Genomic DNA, 18,382 nt, shown 5'->3' on the forward strand with positions numbered 1-18,382 from the left:
GACTAACCTGTGCCCCCGCACATTGACTCTGTACCGGTATGCCCTGTATATAGCCTCGCTACTGTTATTATACTGCAGTTCTTTAATTATTTTTTAATTTTATATTTTAGTTAACTATTTTTTACTTAACACTTATTGTTCTTAAAACTGCATTGTTGGTTAAGTGCTTGTAAGTAAGCATTTCACTGTAAGGTCTACACCTTTTGTATTCGGCGCATGTGACAAATAACATTTGATTTGATTTGAAATACAGTATGGGCCCAGAAGTAAGCAGCATATAAAGAGGGTGAAGTGATGGTGAATAACCCAGTTACCAGTTAGTTATATTTAAGAATGCTAAAAAGGAAACATGGAATTCCTGATTGGCCATACTGCCATTGCTATATACTGAAAAAATACTATGAAAGACAGCTTTCCTGGTGGTGCAGAGGATAAAAGACCTGGCTTGGGAACCAAATATTGCAGGTTCAAACCCCACATGTGCAGATTGTCAACAAAATATATGGTTGTGTTTGTATGATTAAATGCTGTTCAAATGTCCTATAAAAAAAATTAAATGCCATGTGTCTCTATATCCCTTACAACACAGTCCTCAAATACAAATTTCCTTTAAATCTGGAGAGAAACATAATGGGAATGTATTCTAATTGGTATGCTGAGAATGTTGTGGTAAAACTTAAATAGAACATGTTCTTGAAATGTTCTGAGCACCTCCATTCATTGTATGAATGTCATCACAACTGAGCATATTTTGTGTTTTGGGAACCTATCTCTTGTAATGTACCCACACTGTTCCCACAACCTAATTACATGTTCTGTGAACCTTTAAGGAACTCAGTAAGGCTGTTTTGTCAACATTCTTGCAACATCAAATGAATGTTTTGTGCACACTGATACAAACATTATCTGAATGTCAGCACAACTGGACAGTTTTTGTGTTTTAGGAAGATATCTCTTGCCATGTCCCCAAAATGTTCACAGCAGACTGTTCCCACAACCTAATGAAACATTCTTGGAACCATTAAAGAACAGACTAAATGTGTTATAGGAACATTCTTGCAACATCAGGCAAATGTTTTATATAAACATGCAAACTTTTGGGGAATGTTCTGTGGTGGTTGTTACAGATGTTGTGCACAACATTTTAGTGAATGTTAGAACATTCCAAGGATATTTCATCTAAAACATTTTTGATAAATAAATAGATTTCTCTGAATGTTTTTGGGATGTTATCATCCTAATGTTAGATAAAACCCTAACTAGAACTTAATGGGAATCTTAGCTAATGTTCTGGGAATGTTCCCAGTTTGCTGGGCAGAGTCTGAAACAGCATGACTTCATCCCAAATCTCTTAGATTAGACCTCTTTTAGCTGGGGAGTAGATCTAAGCCTGAGAATACTGTTGTGTTGTCTTGCATGGGAGAGTGGGAGAGAGGGAGAGAGGGATGGAGAGAGCGAGAGAGAGAGAGGTACGGGAACATAGTCTTGTTCAGACTTCAAATGTCATTCTATAATGGAGAATGAAAAACTGCTGAGGCGTCGCACTTTCCTCTTCTTCAGGTTAGCAAGTGGGTTGGTCTGACCTTGTCGTCTGAAACAAGAGAGTGTGCCAGCGTCCAGAGTGGATTCCATCTCCCTGCCAACTCCCTCCACTATTTATTTCACCATGTCTATCCAAGTGGGATTTTAGCAACTAAGCAGATTGATCTACTTCTCTGGGGAAGAAAATCTAATCTGTACATCACCCAACTCCCCAAATAACTTAAGTACTCACTTGACCGACATTCTGATGAAAGATGGGCCTAGAGGGAAAAGTAATTTGCATGTAAGGTCACAGGGCTAACATTGTTCGAGATATAAAAGAGGGGCTAGCAATTTAGCGCAACTTCCCACAAATGGCAAGAAGATCATATTCAAGCTTGTCTTGGTGTTTTCTAAGGAGTCAATTCAAAGAAGTCATGTTATTCAAATATGGTTAAACACTATAGGCCTAAGTAACCTTTTTTACTGTTACATACGTTTTTACTCAGCCCGATTTGTATGTATATAATCCTTATGACCATATGTACCTCTGTGATTTATGATTATTGACTGTGCGCAAAATTGCCTTTTGTATAACACTGTTTTGAATTGTTTCCACACCCACCATGTGTCATGTGCATAATGGTCATGTGAGGTGTATTCTGTGTATATATTTTGGGATGTGGCACTCAGTCCGTTTGACTTGACGAAGATCCATGTTGGATCAAAACATTGTCCTATAAAGGTGATAAATTGGGAGCATATACAGTGTGCTGGCCTCTATTCTTTTTCAAGTGTCCTTTATTAGCCCAGCACCTAAGTTTTTTAAGGATGTGCGTATAACCACTAATGTCATTAACTTTTCTAAACACTATTTTTACCACACAATTTCACTACAGCAGCAACAAATTGGCCCATGAGAGCATTTGGCCATTCTATCATGGTTTGACATGGGAAAAAATTTCCTTTTTAAATCTCCATGACAACAGGTTCGGCCCCCCATCAAGAGGTTCGAGGTCAATTGAATAATTGTCTTCTTCATTCAAGCACGTGAGAAAGCCTTGAGATCAACACACTCCTATCACCAACATACAGAAGACTAATTGATACAACTAGCATCCTAACCATCCCCCACACAACTAGTTAGTTTGCTAACCACCCCCCACACCTCCAAAGTAATCTTATAGGGCAGGTATGACACATGAGGTAAAGTATGTGAGAAGACTCTGTTTTCGTATGCCTGCCGGGCAAACCTGAGCATAAGACACTGATGACAGAGTCAGCCGTTCAAAATGCCTTAAAATTCCACCGGAGGAACTTGAGAATAAATCAGGCCTGGGCTACCTATCGGAACACAGCACCTCAAATCCTTATCACCCTGTGGGGCTAAAAAGAGAAGATTAATCCATGCATTGGTTTACCATTTGAAAACTCGGCTAAGCTAACCCCCTGCTTCAACTCAACCTTCATCTGCAATAATTTTTACCAGACAGCCCTCCCCTCCCTCTAAACTGAAGGTTGATGTTTTACAGCAGCCCTCCTCCCCCTCCTCCTCTTCTCTTTCGCCTAAGCCTGGGAATTGATTTGTAAATGGCATTCATTTCCCTAAATTAAATTGGGAGTGGGAGGTGGGCGGGGAGTGAGTTTTTTCTCCCCAACCTCCTACTCTTTGAGCTGTGGGACAACAAAAAGAGGCTCTTGCATGAGAATACAAACAGTGGGCCGTAAAGCCATAGCCTTCATAATTGAGTTTCTGTTGGATGCAAGGGACTAAATAGAGCAGGCTCAACTCTGGAAAGGAAATTGCTCTGGTGTTTTCGTCTCCCTTCTCCCTCATGGGCCTCGACGGTTTCATCACTGGAGGCTCTCTCTCTCTGTCTTTGAGAGGAGGTTGGCTTAGGAAACGTGGCCAAACTCCGAAAGATGGTGCTGACTTACGGAGTTGACGCCTTCCAGGGGAGGGAGGTTCAGTGGCTAAAGCAGCTTACATGTTTTCTGGGCTAAATGTTTGGGCTGAAAAACGAGACACCTTGCCATGGAGAGAGGGGCTTTCCCTCCGCCAACTGGAAAAGACAGCTTAGGGTCATTTTCATACTCCGAAAGTGGAGTTCCTCCACCAACATGGTTGAGATGCTCGGAGTCCATTAAGCTTTGATTTAGTTCAAAGTAAAGAACTCACTCTGGGGGTCAACCGAGTCTTTATACATGGATATTGTAATGTTTACCTTCAAATGATCTACATTTCAATTTTCTCAACCAGAATGTACACCACATTTGTCTTGCCATTTCAGTTAGAAATGTCAATATCATGGTGAACGTACAGTGAGGGAAAAAAGTATTTGATCCCCTGCTGATTTTGTACGTTTGCCCACTGACAAAGAAATTATCAGTCTATCATTTTAATGGTAGGTGTATTTGAACAGTGAGAGACAGAATAACAAAACAAAAATGTTATAAATTGATTTGCATTTTAATGAGGGAAATAAGTATTTGACCCCCTCTCAATCAGAAAGATTTCTGGCTCCCAGGTGTTTTTTATACAGGTAACGAGCTGAGATTAGGAGCACACTCTTAAAGGGAATGCTCCTAATCTCTGCTTGTTACCTGTATAAAAGACACCTGTCCACAGAAGCAATCAATCAATCAGATTCCAAACTCTCCACCATGGCCAAGACCAAAGAGCTCTCCAAGGATGTCACGGACAAGATTGTAGACCTACACAAGGCTGGAATGGGCTACAAGACCATCGCCAAGCAGCTTGGTGAGAACGTGACAACAGTTGGTGCGATTATTCGCAAATGGAAGAAACACAAAATAACTGTCAATCTCCCTCGGCCTGGGGCTCCATGCAAGATCTCACCTCGTGGAGTTGCAATGATCATGAGAACGGTGAGGAATCAGCCCAGAACAACACGGGAGGATTTTGTCAATGATCTCAAGGCAGCTGGGACCATAGTCACCAAGAAAACAATTGGTAACACACTACGCCGTGAAGGACTGAAATCCTGCAGCGCCCGCAAGGTCTCCCTGCTCAAGAAAGCACATATACATTCCCGTCTGAAGTTTGCCAATGAACATCTGAATGATTCAGAGGAGAACTGGGTGAAAGTGTTGTGATCAGATGAGACCAAAATCGAGCTCTTTGGCATCAACTCAACTCGCCGTGTTTGGAGAACACCATCCCCACCGTCAAACATGGAGGTGGACACATTATGCTTTGGGGGTGTTTTTATGCTAAGGGGACAGGACAACTTCACCGCATCAAAGGGACGATGGACAGGGCCATGTACCGTCAAATCTTGTGTGAGAACCTCCTTCCCTCAGCCAGGGCATTGAAAATCGGTCGTGGATGGGTATTCCAGCATGACAATGACCCAAAACACACGGCCAAGGCAACAAAGGAGTGGCTCAAGAAGTAGCACATTAAGGTCCTGGAGTGGCCCAGCCAGTCTCCAGACCTTAATCCCATAGAAAATCTGTGGAGGGAGCTGAAGGTTCGAGTTGCCAAACGTCAGCCTCGAAACCTTAATGACTTGGAGAAGATCTGCAAAGAGGAGTGGGACAAAATCCCTCCTGAGATGTGTGCAAAACTGGTGGCCAACTCCAAGAAACGTCTGACCTCTGTGATTGCCAACAACGTATTTCCCTCATTAAAATTCAAATCAATTTATAACATTTTTGACATGCGTTTTCCTGGATTTTTGTTTTGTTATTCTGTCTCTCACTGTTCAAATAAACCTACCATTAAAATTATAGACTGATCATTTCTTTGTCAGTGGGCAAACATACAAAATCAGCAGGGGATCAAATACTTTTTTCCCTCACTGTATAGCCTACTTGACACTGATGTACAAACTACATTTTATCTAAAGAGTGTGTATCACAGCAGCAGTTAGCATCGCAACTCTTATTTCTTTCAAGTGCTCCTTACTCTATACCAAGACAACAGCAAACAAGTGTAACTGGGTAGGTTATGTTTCGACTTGCTACTGCAGAAATAGGTTTTCAATGTTTACGTATTTCTATTGGTTGGTTCAAGTCAGATGTCAATAAGGTGTTATGTAATTGGGTATGCTTGCAGTGTGCAAGTGGAATTCAGCAGGGGAGAATGTAACAGGGTTGGTTATGTTTCCACTTGCCACTGCAGGTCTCCCCCTATCTGCAAGCGTAGCCAATGACATAACACCATATTGACATCTGACTTGAACCAACCAATATAAATAAATAAACATTGAATATATATTACTGCAGTGGCAGGTGGAAACAACCAACCCTGTTACACAAGCAAACACTCAAAAGTGTTAAAAAGCTTGAACTCAAAATGCAGCAGCCCTGCACTTTCAAGCCAATCACAAATCCTCTTACCGCTGTCTGCTTGGTTTTGGTAGCTCCCAGCAATAACTATTGATTTTCCAAACAGGACTTTGAGGAGAGAGGCTTCAGAGAACAGGAGCAACTCAGCACATTCACCTACCAGCCAGACACTTGCTAGACTACTACTACCGTCAGTGTTGTAAGTACTAACACTGTCAAGTGCATGTGAGAGCGAGGGAGAGGAGGAGGAGGGGGAGAATGAGAGCGGAATCAGAAGCAAGATATTGACGCTGCATGTGCTGAGCTTTCCAGGGCTTGTCACTTTGCATGAAGGCTACAGCGATGCACAAGCATGCACCAAACCACCCCCAAGTCTGACCTCTGCTTGACTCTTTGTACATTTGATCCCACTGTAAAGTGATTCAGAGAGATGCTATCAAATCTTTTCTTACTTCTTTATAATCATAATCCAAACAACAGTGACATCTGGAAAACTACTTCGCAACTGATCACGTTTCACAATGCGCTGTCTGTCTCGGACTACAGATGGTCATTGTTACTGAGCGTGGAGGCAGGGGAGTAAAAGGGATAATGCTAATAAACTGTCTGTGAGTGCAACAGTGGAGTCCCCGCATGGCTGTATTGTATCACTGCGGCGTGTGAGACTGCATCCCAGAGTGTGCTCCTGGTTTGGGGGGTTCCACCGAGACCAGCCCACCACCACCACCACGGCTAGGGGAGATGGCATCAGCTTCCTGTCCCACACAGTGGCACCCAGCAGTCTCTGCATTCTTCTGGATTAAAGGCCACACTGGAACTGAAGACACACACATACACCTGTGCACAGACCAACTGGCCCTAACTCATATCCTGTCTGACCCACAGACCCCACATATCACCACAGAAGACGAAACGGGCCCAATGTGAACAACTTCCTGGATATTATCAGGGCAGATATTGAATGGTGTAGTTGGGGTTTGGTGGGGGGGATATCAAATGTCTGGCTGCAAAGCCTGTTCCTACACCACTCAGACATTCTCTGAGTATTTTCTGCTATCCGCAGCAGTTCAAGGCAGGCTAACATCCCTATGCTCAGTCAGAGGCCTTGATCGCTTTGTATCTTGGATGTTTAGCGCCTGTCTGAACAATCAAAGAACGAAGGGAACAATAAGGCAAAGTATACAACACAGCTGGTTTTAAAATTCACCTTAAGAGATTTCTTCCTTAGAGTTTCTTCTAAACTGGCAATACTGTTTTATAAGGAATGTGTCCTAGTTTGACTGATAAAGGATGGACACAACAGGAAATGGCGCAAACAGCAAGCGGAGGAAATCTTTGTGGAGAAAGATCTTCTTCCCTTCTCGTCTGTAACTACTTCTCACTACTCACATATCAACATGCCTATTTGAGACTACAGGAAAACTGTGGAAATCTGACAGGAACTTTTCTTAATGACAGATGCCAAAGTCAAGGAATCGATGACAGCAGCTGCGAAATGTTCTCCTACTCTGACAGGAAACCAGTCACCTTGAGAAACAGAGAACAGTAAATTATGAATCATCAAACAATAGCCTTGCTGAACTTTCGAAGTGCTCAAGTCTGCGAACTCTCACGCCTGAGAAATACCAAATGATCCCCCTGCCAATTTGTAGAATCCCTGCCAGTTGCTCCGGGTGACAGCTAGACGTACAGGTGTGGGAAGGCACACGTTTTTATTACGCATCTCATTTTGGTTGTTGACAGCCAATTTGAAAAGTGGTTGCACTTTTGTGGATCCCCTACCTGCACTGCGTCAAAGCTGTATTACAGACAGTCACGTCCTTCACCGAAGAGACACTTCTTTAGCAGATAAGATCGTCTGTTTTACCTACTGCTGCATCTTATCTTATGAAAACCAAGTCTGTTGTTAGGCAGACATTTGAAACACTTCAGTGGAGGGAGATACATGCTACTGGGGGAGAGAGAGAGAGAGAACATATTGATAACTCCGTTCTATCCCCAATTCCTCTTTACCATATGTCAGATTGTACGGCATGGGGGGGATACACATTGTTTGTATAAACAAGGCAATTGAACATTTAGATAATTAAACTTTATTTATTTTATATTTGTGCCATTCTCATCTGACCTTGACCAGAAACTGCTGAGCAATTATAACTGTCCACTGAATAAGGTGCTGTGTATGCTATATAATGGGTAATACCACTACTACAGGCGATTGGTGTTGGCAAATATGACTAGCTGGGAGTCTATTTCCAAATAGCATTAGTAGTAGTAGTAGTAGTAGTAGTAGTAGTAGTAGTAGTAGTAGTAGTAGTAGTAGTAGTAGTAGTAGTAGTAGTGAAGGACGGGAGAGTGGCAGTGTGAGAAGTGGAGGTGAGGAAGTGTGTGTGTGTGTGTGTGTGTGTGTGTGTGTGTGTGTGTGTGCTCAGAGTCATTAGACTTAGAGCTCCTGATGGGAGTGTACACATGGCAGTGGGCCACTGCTGTTTGAAGTGCCCTTCAGAGGGGAACCCCGTTGCCCACTAGTTTACTCAGCGGGGAACCATCCAAATACAGCTGCAGACAATGATACTGGGCTGAAGTGGTGAACTACACACACACACGCACACCAAGTATTGATTTAATATGAAAACACAATGCCACACAAATGGTGCACACACACACACTCTCATGGACAAACACATACAGTGTACACACAGTACATTCACAGACACATCTACACCAAACAAACAGACAGACATCAGACACAGGGTCTTGTGAGTTCTGGGAAGGGCAGTGGGGTGGCTGTGTGAATATGATGTCTGAGTGGAGTAAGACAGCTCTCTTGCTGTGCTCCAGTGCCCACGCTGTCTTTATCACCACAGCGCCATGTGGCCTCACAGGTCACTCCCCCTGCGTCTCACATATGCTCTCTCTCTCTCTCTATCTCACACACACACACACACACGCACACACACACACACACACACACACACACACACACACACACACACACACTCCATTTCTTACAAAAGGGATTTTTCAAAACACTTGGCGGTACATGCTGTAGTAGACAGTGCACTATGGATGTGCCTTATGGATGTGCCCCATGCTAGGGGGCAACAAGGGAACAGTGAAGTCCTATGGGGAAGAGTTGTGTTGGTTGTGTGAGCATGTGATATAGGTTATAGATATGTTACAGACAGACAGGTCCTTTTTTTAGTGAGTAAACAAAGGAAAGTGATCGTCTGTTTTACCTACAGCTCTCTGTTGTTAAACAGACACTTGAAACATGTACACTATTAGAAAAAAAGGGTTCCAAAAGGGTTCTTCGGCTGTCCCCATAGAAGAACCCTTTTGGGTTCCATGTAGAACCCTCTGCGGAAAAGGTTCTACATAGAACCCAAAAGGGTTCTAACTGGTTCCAAAAAGGGTTCTTCAAAGGGTTATCCTATGGGGACAGCCGAAGATACCTTTAAAGTTCTAGATAGCACCTTTTTTCTAAGAGTGTAGGTAGGCAAGCAGACAGATGGGTAGGTGAACGGATAGTTATGGGTTACAGGAGGACTGCAAATTAACTGTTAATTTCTGTGTTTGTATGCACATGTCTGGATGGATATGCACAATGGCAGGGCCTATTTCTTTCTCATTTTCTGATGTACATTCTTTGCTTGCTCCTTTCATATTCCACAACTGGAATTAGATGCCTTTATACCCGAAAGATCCAGCAGATCCTTGTGTCACAACAGGTGACTAACATTTCAGAGGGAAAATGGCTGAAACCAGTGTGTTTTCACCTTGTTTAATTTGGATAGGCTGGAGGAGGCTTTATATGTCACGCCCTGGCTCTGGGGACTCTTAAATGTTGAGCCAGGGTGTGGACTTGTTATGTTTAGTTTTCTAGGTTTTGTTCTAGATCGTTTATTTCTATGTTGGCCAGGGTGGTTCCCAATCAGAGAGAGCTGTAGCTCGTTGTCTCTGATTGGGGACCATACTTAGGCAGCCTTTTGGCACTAGTTTATTGTGGGATCTTGTTCCGTAAGGTTTGCTTTGTATTAACCTAGGACTTCACGTATCGTTTGGTTTGTTGTTTTTGTTTGTGTGTACAGTAAATTAAGTATGTACGCTTATCACGCTGCGCCTTGGTCCGCTTGTCATAACGATCGTGACAGAAGATCCCACCAAAGGAGGACCAAGCAACGTGTCCAGGAACAGACAGCCTGGACTTGGGAGGAGATCCTGGACGGGAAGGGATCCTGGACTTGGGAAGAGATCCAGGCCGGAATGGATCGCCGTCCTTGGGAGGAGACTGTGGAGGCGTGCTACAGAGAGGAGCAGCGGCAACGCAGTGGGTACCGGCCGAGGAGGAAGCCCGAGAGACAGCCCCAATAAACATTTTTGGGGGGGCTAAAAGGGCAGGCTCCGTGTTATGCGGAGCCACGTACTGTGCCGCGAGTGTTCCGGCACAGTCCTGTACGTCCTGTGCTAGCACCACGCACGTGTCGTGCTAAGGTGGGCATGCAGCCAGGACGGAGTGTGCCGGCTCAATGCTCGTGGCCTCCAGTACCCCTCCTTGGTCCCGTATATCCTGCGCCAGTGCCACGTGCTGTAGCGCCAGTACGAGTGCACAGCCCTGTACGTCCTGTGCTGATGCCTCACACATATTGTGTGGAGGTAGGCATTCAGCCAGGACGGATTGTGTTAATTCTCCGCTCCAGACCTCCAGTCCGCCTCCACAGTCCGGCCCGGCCCGTTCCGGCTCCCCGCACCAAGCCTATGGTGTGTGTTCCCAGTCCAGCCCGGCCTGTTCCGGCTCCCCGCACCAAGCCAGTGGTGCGCGTCACCATCCCGGTCCGGCCTGTTCCTGCTCCCCGCACCAAGCCAGTGGTGCGCGTCGCCAGCCCGGTCCGGCCTGTTCCTGTTCCCCGCACCAAGCCAGTGGTGCGTGTCGCCAGCCCGGTCCGGCCTGTTCCTGTTCCCCGCACCAAGCCTGTGGTGCGCGTCGCCAGCCCGGTCCGGCCTGTTCCTGCTCCCCGCACCAAGCCAGTGGTGCGCGTCGTCAGCCCGGTCCGGCACATTCCTGCTCCCCGCACCAAGCCTGTGGTGCGTGTCGCCATCCCGGTCCGGCCTGTTCCTGCTCCCCGCACCAAGCCAGTGGTGCGCGTCGCCAGCCCGGTCCGGCCTGTTCCTGTTCCCCGCACCAAGCCTGTGGTGCGCGTCGCCAGCCCGGTCCGGCCTGTTCCTGCTCCCGGCACCAAGCCAGTGGTGCGCGTCGCCAGCCCGGTCCGGCCTGTTCCTGCTCCCCGCACCAAGCCAGTGGTGCGCGTCGTCAGCCCGGTCCGGCCCGTTCCTGCTCCCCGCACCAAGCCAGTGGTGCGCGTCGTCAGCCCGGTCCGGCCCATTCCTGCTCCCCGCACCAAGCCAGTTGTGCGCGTCGTCAGCCCGGTCCGGCCCATTCCTGCTCCCCGCACCAAGCCAGTGGTGCACGTCGTCAGTCCGGCACGGCCCGTGCCTGTTCCACCGGTGCCTGGTCAGGCACCGGTCAGCTGCTCCACTCCGGAGCCAGAGCAATCCGCTCCACCGGTGTCCAGTCCAGCTCCGGCCAGCGGGGCCAGACCAGACCAGGGGCGCTACGGGGGGGTAGAGGGAGAGTGGTGGTCACGCCCGGAGGCGGATCCGCCTCCGAGGCGGAATGCCCACCCGGCCCCTCCCCTGTTGTGTTTGGTTGGCGCGGTCGCAGTCCGCGCCTTTGGGGGGTACTGTCACGCCCTGGCTCTGGGGACTCTTAAATGTTGAGCCAGGGTGTGGACTTGTTATGTTTAGTTTTCTAGGTTTTGTTCTAGATCGTTTATTTCTATGTTGGCCAGGGTGGTTCCCAATCAGAGACAGCTGTAGCTCGTTGTCTCTGATTGGGGACCATACTTAGGCAGCCTTTTGGCACTAGTTTATTGTGGGATCTTGTTCCGTAAGGTTTGCTTGGACGTCACGTATCGTTTGGTTTGTTGTTTTTGTTCGTGTGTACAGTAAATAAAGTATGTACGCTTATCACGCTGCGCCTTGATCCGCTTGTCATAACGATCGTGACATTATATAGATGAATGTGTATCCATAAACACATAACAGGGGGATCGCAGCAATTGCTTTAATTACTTTGTAATTCAATCGTTTCAAACGATATCTCTGAAATTGAAAACATTTTGAAAGCCTTTGCAGACAAAATGTGGGGGGTGGGACTTGCAGTGTTCGAAGTGTCTTCTTCCTCAGCCCACATCACGTGTTCTGCATATAACTATACATAGTCCTCAAGTAGTAGAAGTTTAACAAAATATACAGAAAATATTGTTGATAGCTTAAGTCGACAGTGACAGGACAAATAATTCATTCTATGAATTATATTTCTATGCCACCGCCACATGATAAGAAATCCATTCCATGCATTAGATTTCTATGGCAAAACTGAAAAGATCCTGAGAAACACAAAGCTCACTGTAACAGTCAGCAGCAGCTCATATGTTGTCCTTCCTTCCCTCTCTCTCACACTCTTTCTCTTTCTCTCTCTCTCTCTCTCTTTCAGTGTGTGACCAACGCTAGGGGCTCAGCGTCCCCACAACCTTTCATCTTCATCATCCCCACAACGTCCCCATAACCACTGGACCACTGGAACTAATGCCCTCGGCCATTAAGCTGTCTGCAACTTGGGGCACTGGCCCAGGGGCCCATCAGATTGATGCCACACTGGTATTGTTGAGGCCCATGTGGCTTGTTTTCACTTCGGACAGCTGCGCTGGAGCTCTTTGAGGTCTGGAGAGAGGTGCTGTCAGCAGCCACTGCTAAATAGAGTCCCCCCTGTGGTTTGGTTGGTTTCTTTTGATGCCCGGGTAAACTGGAAATACCTCAGCCCTGTCTGGTAGTGGCAAAGAGGTCAGGGTGCCTCATTTTAACCCTCGGAATAACAATGTTTTGTTCAAACAGACTTAACTGAACTTCAATTGACTATTTCTGCCTGTTGATGACTATTTTAGTGTGAGCTTTTGATAACTGACCTTGGCTGATGACAATTAGCAGACATTGAGCAAACTCTATGAGGAATATCATTATTATTTTAATAGTTAGAGTGAATGAGGGTTTGACCATGTATTTATGCCTGGTTAGCTGAGTCACACTATGGAAGATGGATCAACTCAACTGCTCATGCCAACACCTCCCAAGTTATTGGCAGCTTGATCTGCCTGATAACAGATGAAGAGAGGAGCGATGAGGGGGACTGGTTGTGTGTGTGTCTGCGTCTGAGAGGCAACGGAGAGGGTTCTGACTGTGTCTTGCCTAACTCTCTCCCTCTGTTTTTATCTGTCTGTTTGTCTGTCTGTCTCACTTGTGTGTCTCGCTGACTGTAGATCTTGCTAGATCCTGTCAAACTGATAATTTTAGACCAGAACCAAGATGATTAAGATGTCTGGTTCCCTCACTTGGGGATGCGGCTGTCTGTCTACTATATGTTTTATGGGCTGGTAGCAGTCAGATGTCTCAGACAGTGTTTACGACAGACAAACAGGAAGAGCCTGGTCTATGGTGAGCTAGTGAGTCATCCCTGTTACCCATCAACAGTCTTCGTCATTCACGTCACCGTTTAGGTAATGACTCACTGAGTAATGGAGATGACACAGAGATGCATAGATACTATGGGTGAATTAAGGGGCATGTCAGAGGCTGGTGTAACCCAGACACAAATGTAGCAATTAGATGTATGTGTATCTCTCTTTACATTTTGCAATAACAGCACAGTAGTAAAAACAAATAATCCTCAAACACCTATTTATGACTTAAAAACTATAAAAGCTTAGCTAGTGGTTATAGGCCATTCTCCACCGAGATCTTGTCTGAGATGTGTGTGTACTGTAATTAAGAATTGGAGTCAAAGGTTAGATCCCGTATTTTTGGCCTCATCAAAGGCCTGTTTGGGGATAGTCACGAGAAAACTGCCAGCTGTTCTGCTGGAATTTCATAGCGACCTCATAAGGAGCTGAGCAAACGCATTGCCCTCACCCATTCAGTCATTCAGGAGACTGGCAACAGGGTTGACAAACTAGCGACTGGGTTGACTGAGGGTCACCTTACTGACAAATTGAAGCCAGGAATTGAAACTTCACCCTGGCCCCCTGTTGAAGGCTTTCATCAGGTGTGGAAAGGTGATGGGAGATAGCTGGAGGGACCTTCAGCGCATAGTGAGAATGGTTGGTGGAGACTTTTTGTCGAATGGTGACATGTACACTACTGATCAAAAGTTTTAGAACACCTGCTCATTCAAGGGTTTTTCTTCATTTTTACTATTTTCTACATTGTAGAATAATAGTGAAGACATCAAAACTATAAAATAACACATATGGAATCATGTAGTAACCACAAAAGTGTTAAACAAATCAAAATATATTTTATATTTGAGATTCTTCAAATAGCCACCCTTTGCCTTGATGACAGCTTTGCACACTCTTGGCATTCTCTCAACCAGCTTCATGAGGTAGTCCCCTGGAATGCATTTCATTTAACAGGTGTGCCTTCTTAATAGTTAATTTGTGGAATTTCTTTCCTTCTTATTGCGTTTGAGCCAATCAGTTGTTTTGTGACAAGGTAGGGGGGGTATACAGAAGATAGCCCTATTTGGTAAAATACCAAGTCCATATTATGGCAAGAAAAGCTCAAATAAGCAAAGAGAAACGACATTCCATCATTACGTTAAGACATGAAGGTCAGTCAATACGTAAAAAAATCAAGAACTTTGAAAGTTTCTTCAAGCGCAGTCGCAAAAACCATCAAGCGCTATGATGAAACTGGCTCTCATGAGGACCGCCACAGGAATGGAAGACCCAGAGTTACCTCTGCTGCAGAAGATAAGTTAATTAGAGTTACCAGCCTCAGAAATTGCAGCCCAAATAAATGCTTCACAGAGTTCAAGTAACAGACACATCTCAACATCAACTTTTCAGAGGAGACTGTGTGAATCAGGCCTTCATGGTCAAATTGCTGCAAAGAAACCACTACTAAAGGACACCAATAAGAAGAAGAGACTTGCTTAGGCCAAGAAACACGAGCAATGGACATTAGACCGGTGGAAATGTATCATTTGGTCTGGAGTCCAAATTTGAGATTTTTGGTTCAAACCGCCGTGTCTTTGTAAGACACGGTGTGGGTGAAAGGATGATCTACGCATGTGTATTTCCCACGTGAAGCATGGAGGAGGAGGTGTGATGGTGTGGGGGTGCTTAGTTGGTGACCCTGTCTGTGATTTATTTAGAATTCAAGGCACACTTAACCAGCATGGCTACCACAGCATTTTGCAGCGATACACCATCCCATCTGGTTTGGGCTTAGTGGGACTATCATTAGTTTTTCAACAGGCAATGACCCAACACACCTCCAGGCTGTGTAAGGGCTATTCCCCTGTAGCTCAGTTGGTAGAGCATGGCGCTTGTAACGCCAGGGTTGTGGGTTCGTTTCCCACGGGGGGCCAGTATGAAAAACGTATGCACTCACTAACTGTATGTCGCTCTGGATAAGAGTGTCTGCTAAATGACTAAGAAAAAAAAGAAGGAGAGTGATGGGTTGCTGCATCAGATGACCTGGCCTCCACAATCCCCCGACCTCAACCCAATTGAGATGGTTTGGGATGAGTCGGACGGCAGAGCGAAGGAAAAGCAGCCAACAAGTGCTCAGCATATGTGGGAACTCCTTCAAGACTGTTGGAAAAGCATTCCAGGTGAAGCTGGTTGAGAGAATGCCAAGAGTGTGCAAAGCTGTCATCAAGGCAAAGGGTGGCTATTTGAAGAATCTCAAATATAAAATATATTTTGATTTGTTTAACCCTCCCGTTGTCCTAGGGTCAAAATGACCCGCCACTGTGTTGAACCAACTTTATTTAATTTTTATATTTTTGGGATCATTTGTGAGAAGGAGGCAGTGAGACTTTAAATAAAGTATCACTGCCTCCTTCTCACAAATGATCAAAAAAATATAAAAATTAAATAAAGTTGGTTCAACACAGTGGCGGGTCATTTTGACCCTAGGACAACGGGAGGGTTAACAGATTTTTGGTTACTACATGATTCCATATGTGTTATTTTATAGTTTGATAGTGGAAAATAGTAAAAATAAAGAAAAACCCTTGAATGAGTAGGTGTTCTAAAACTTTTGACCAGTAGTGTACAGTGGAAAACAGCTTGCGTCTACACAGGGACACCTAGGATATTTGGATTTAGAGAAGTAAAACGTTTTTTTTTTTATGGCTAAAATGACATTGATTCGATTTGAGGTTATGGGGACATTGAATTAGGAAGATTTGACAACGCTGCGAATGAGTGTACGTTCAAATTAGCCTTGTAGACCCATAGGAGCATCTGGAATCATTGAAGGACTGCTTTCCCAGATGTTGTCATGCTCTGGGTTCATAGCCAATGTTTACAGCCTTGTAAAAGCCAGCTTCAGCAGTATAAGGAAGGGCCCAATACACCACGCTGTCAGAAACAACAAAATCCAAGTCATTCCTGTTAAATCGGCTTCTGTGTACGACCGGGAATACTCCCAAGTGGCAATACGACATGCAATGGGGATAGCGAGTTATGGTAAATTATTTGTATTAATCACCAGGGTGAGTTTCTCTTGAGAACAATCCATCGTCTGTGACAAAACTCAGTGAAACTTCAAAATTATGTTATTGTGATTAGGACATACTGTATTATTATATCTTTATTGGCACAACTTCAACATTCAGCTGTTCGAATTCTGGCCCACTCTCCTGTCCTCTGTTATTCCGGAATACAGATCTCAAAGACACAATCACAAAAGAGGTCAACATGTTGCCAAGGTCCCTAAGCCAGCCATGTTTCCTCTCTCAAACTGAGTTGATGTAATTTAAGTGGTGTCCCTCCCAGTGGCATCACTGAATAGTTATGTATGTGACTGCTCAGGCATTGTCAAGGTGGCCTCATAAACATTTCTCCCCTCACTGATGTATTTTCCTCATTTAAAGGTATAGCCAATAATCTGCGTTTAGCTGAGAAATTGATGGATTAAGGATGAGCATCTATGGACATTCTTTATAATGTGGTAATAAGCATATCAACCTTTTTGATATTTTTTTACTAGGCCTATACCAAGACGAATTAAGGTGAATGAGCGTCTGTCACTGAAGCCTTGTGTGTAAAATAAACCACACATTTAATTTCCTTGGCTATTGGACCGAGAGTGCCACAAAAAAAAAAAAACATCACACTTCATAACTTATTTATAGGAAAAATCATTAATCATGAACTATAAGAAATAGGAGAATTGGATCATGCATTGAACTTACCAAAAACCAAACCAATAAGCGCAAAAATAACCGGTAGGGTATCCAAAGTGAGGCGAAACTCCATTACCCTCTGGTGTATGATAAAGTTGTCTTCAAACAAGAAAAGTTTGTTAGGTATCCCCCCCAAAAAACTCAAAATTATCAAAATGTGGGTAAGGTCTGTCAAGTCTACAGAAGCCGACTCCGACAACTTTGGAAAGTCAGCCCCACACCTTGAGACAATTTCTACCACTTAACCACTCGCAGCATCACAACTGCTTCAAAAAGCCTACATAAAACATTCTTAAGAATAAATTCCTTTAGGTTTTTTCTTATATCGGAAGGATTACAAAAATACGCGCATGGATACGGTCGGGAGTAGAGAGAAGATACTCTATTTTCTTAGTTTTCTCTGCTGTCACCGTATTGTTTGTTGATGGGAATTTTTCATAACGCTGTACAGATTTACATTCAGCCCACGATGTTAGGCTATGTCTACCCCCGAGTCCAGGTTGCTCTGTATTGAGAATCAACTTCCTCATCAAAAGGGTAACTTCTGTGAGAGTATGTGCAGTTTAATTCTTGATAGAGACTTTCATTATTTCTCTTCTCCCATTCCATCCTCTCTCTTGAATGAACTGAATTACAAGTCCCGTTATCGCCAACACGCTCTCGTGGCTAAAGCCCACCCCCTAGCCCCAGTCTATAGCAGTCAAAACAGTGAACACTCTTAAAGAGACAGTGAAAAAGTATTTCGCATAATTTTCTTAGAATTGACAAAATTATGCGCAAATTACACACACCACACTGCGCATTTCGAGACTGTAGGTATACGCACGCCAACGACTTTACTTTAATTTCAAGATGTAGACCTAATATTTGCATAAGTTATTTCAGAGTATATAAATCAATCTGGTATGGGTAATAAAAAAGCTTAAAATATGTTTACCCAGGGCTGCAAACAGATCAATAGAATGTATTGGTCTCAACTCATTCCATAAAAAGAGGTTAGTTAGTGTCAGGATAATATTTTTACATCAAATTGTATGAATGTCATATGGTCAGTCGAACAATTGTGTTAATTAATAAGGTTGTGGGGAGATTTTGTATTGCCAGTTACAGAGTTCAAGTAAAATCCATTCAGAATGCTGGGCCTAAAAAATCGAGTCATTTTTTTTTTCAATCTCCATGGTGTATGTTGATTCACAATATTCACATGAAAATGTATACATTATTCACCACTAT

The 18,382-nt window shown here is 44.4% G+C and overlaps 1 protein-coding gene across 4 annotated transcripts in view; it reads right to left on the reverse strand.

The window, feature by feature from the left end:
• LOC121573943 (roundabout homolog 2-like) overlaps positions 1-17,752 on the reverse strand; it is a 138,488-nt gene extending 120,736 nt beyond the window's left edge. For all 4 annotated transcript variants that reach the window (XM_045212472.1, XM_045212470.1, XM_045212471.1 and 1 more), the window contains exon 1: positions 17,159-17,752. In XM_045212472.1, the coding sequence (XP_045068407.1) occupies positions 17,159-17,222 (64 nt within the window). In that variant the 5' untranslated portion in view covers positions 17,223-17,752. The remainder of the gene's footprint in view (positions 1-17,158) is intronic.
• Between the last annotated feature and the right edge of the window lie 630 nt (positions 17,753-18,382).

Source organism: Coregonus clupeaformis, unplaced genomic scaffold (genome assembly GCF_020615455.1).
Source record: "Coregonus clupeaformis isolate EN_2021a unplaced genomic scaffold, ASM2061545v1 scaf0016, whole genome shotgun sequence".
Classification (NCBI taxonomy): domain Eukaryota; kingdom Metazoa; phylum Chordata; class Actinopteri; order Salmoniformes; family Salmonidae; genus Coregonus; species Coregonus clupeaformis.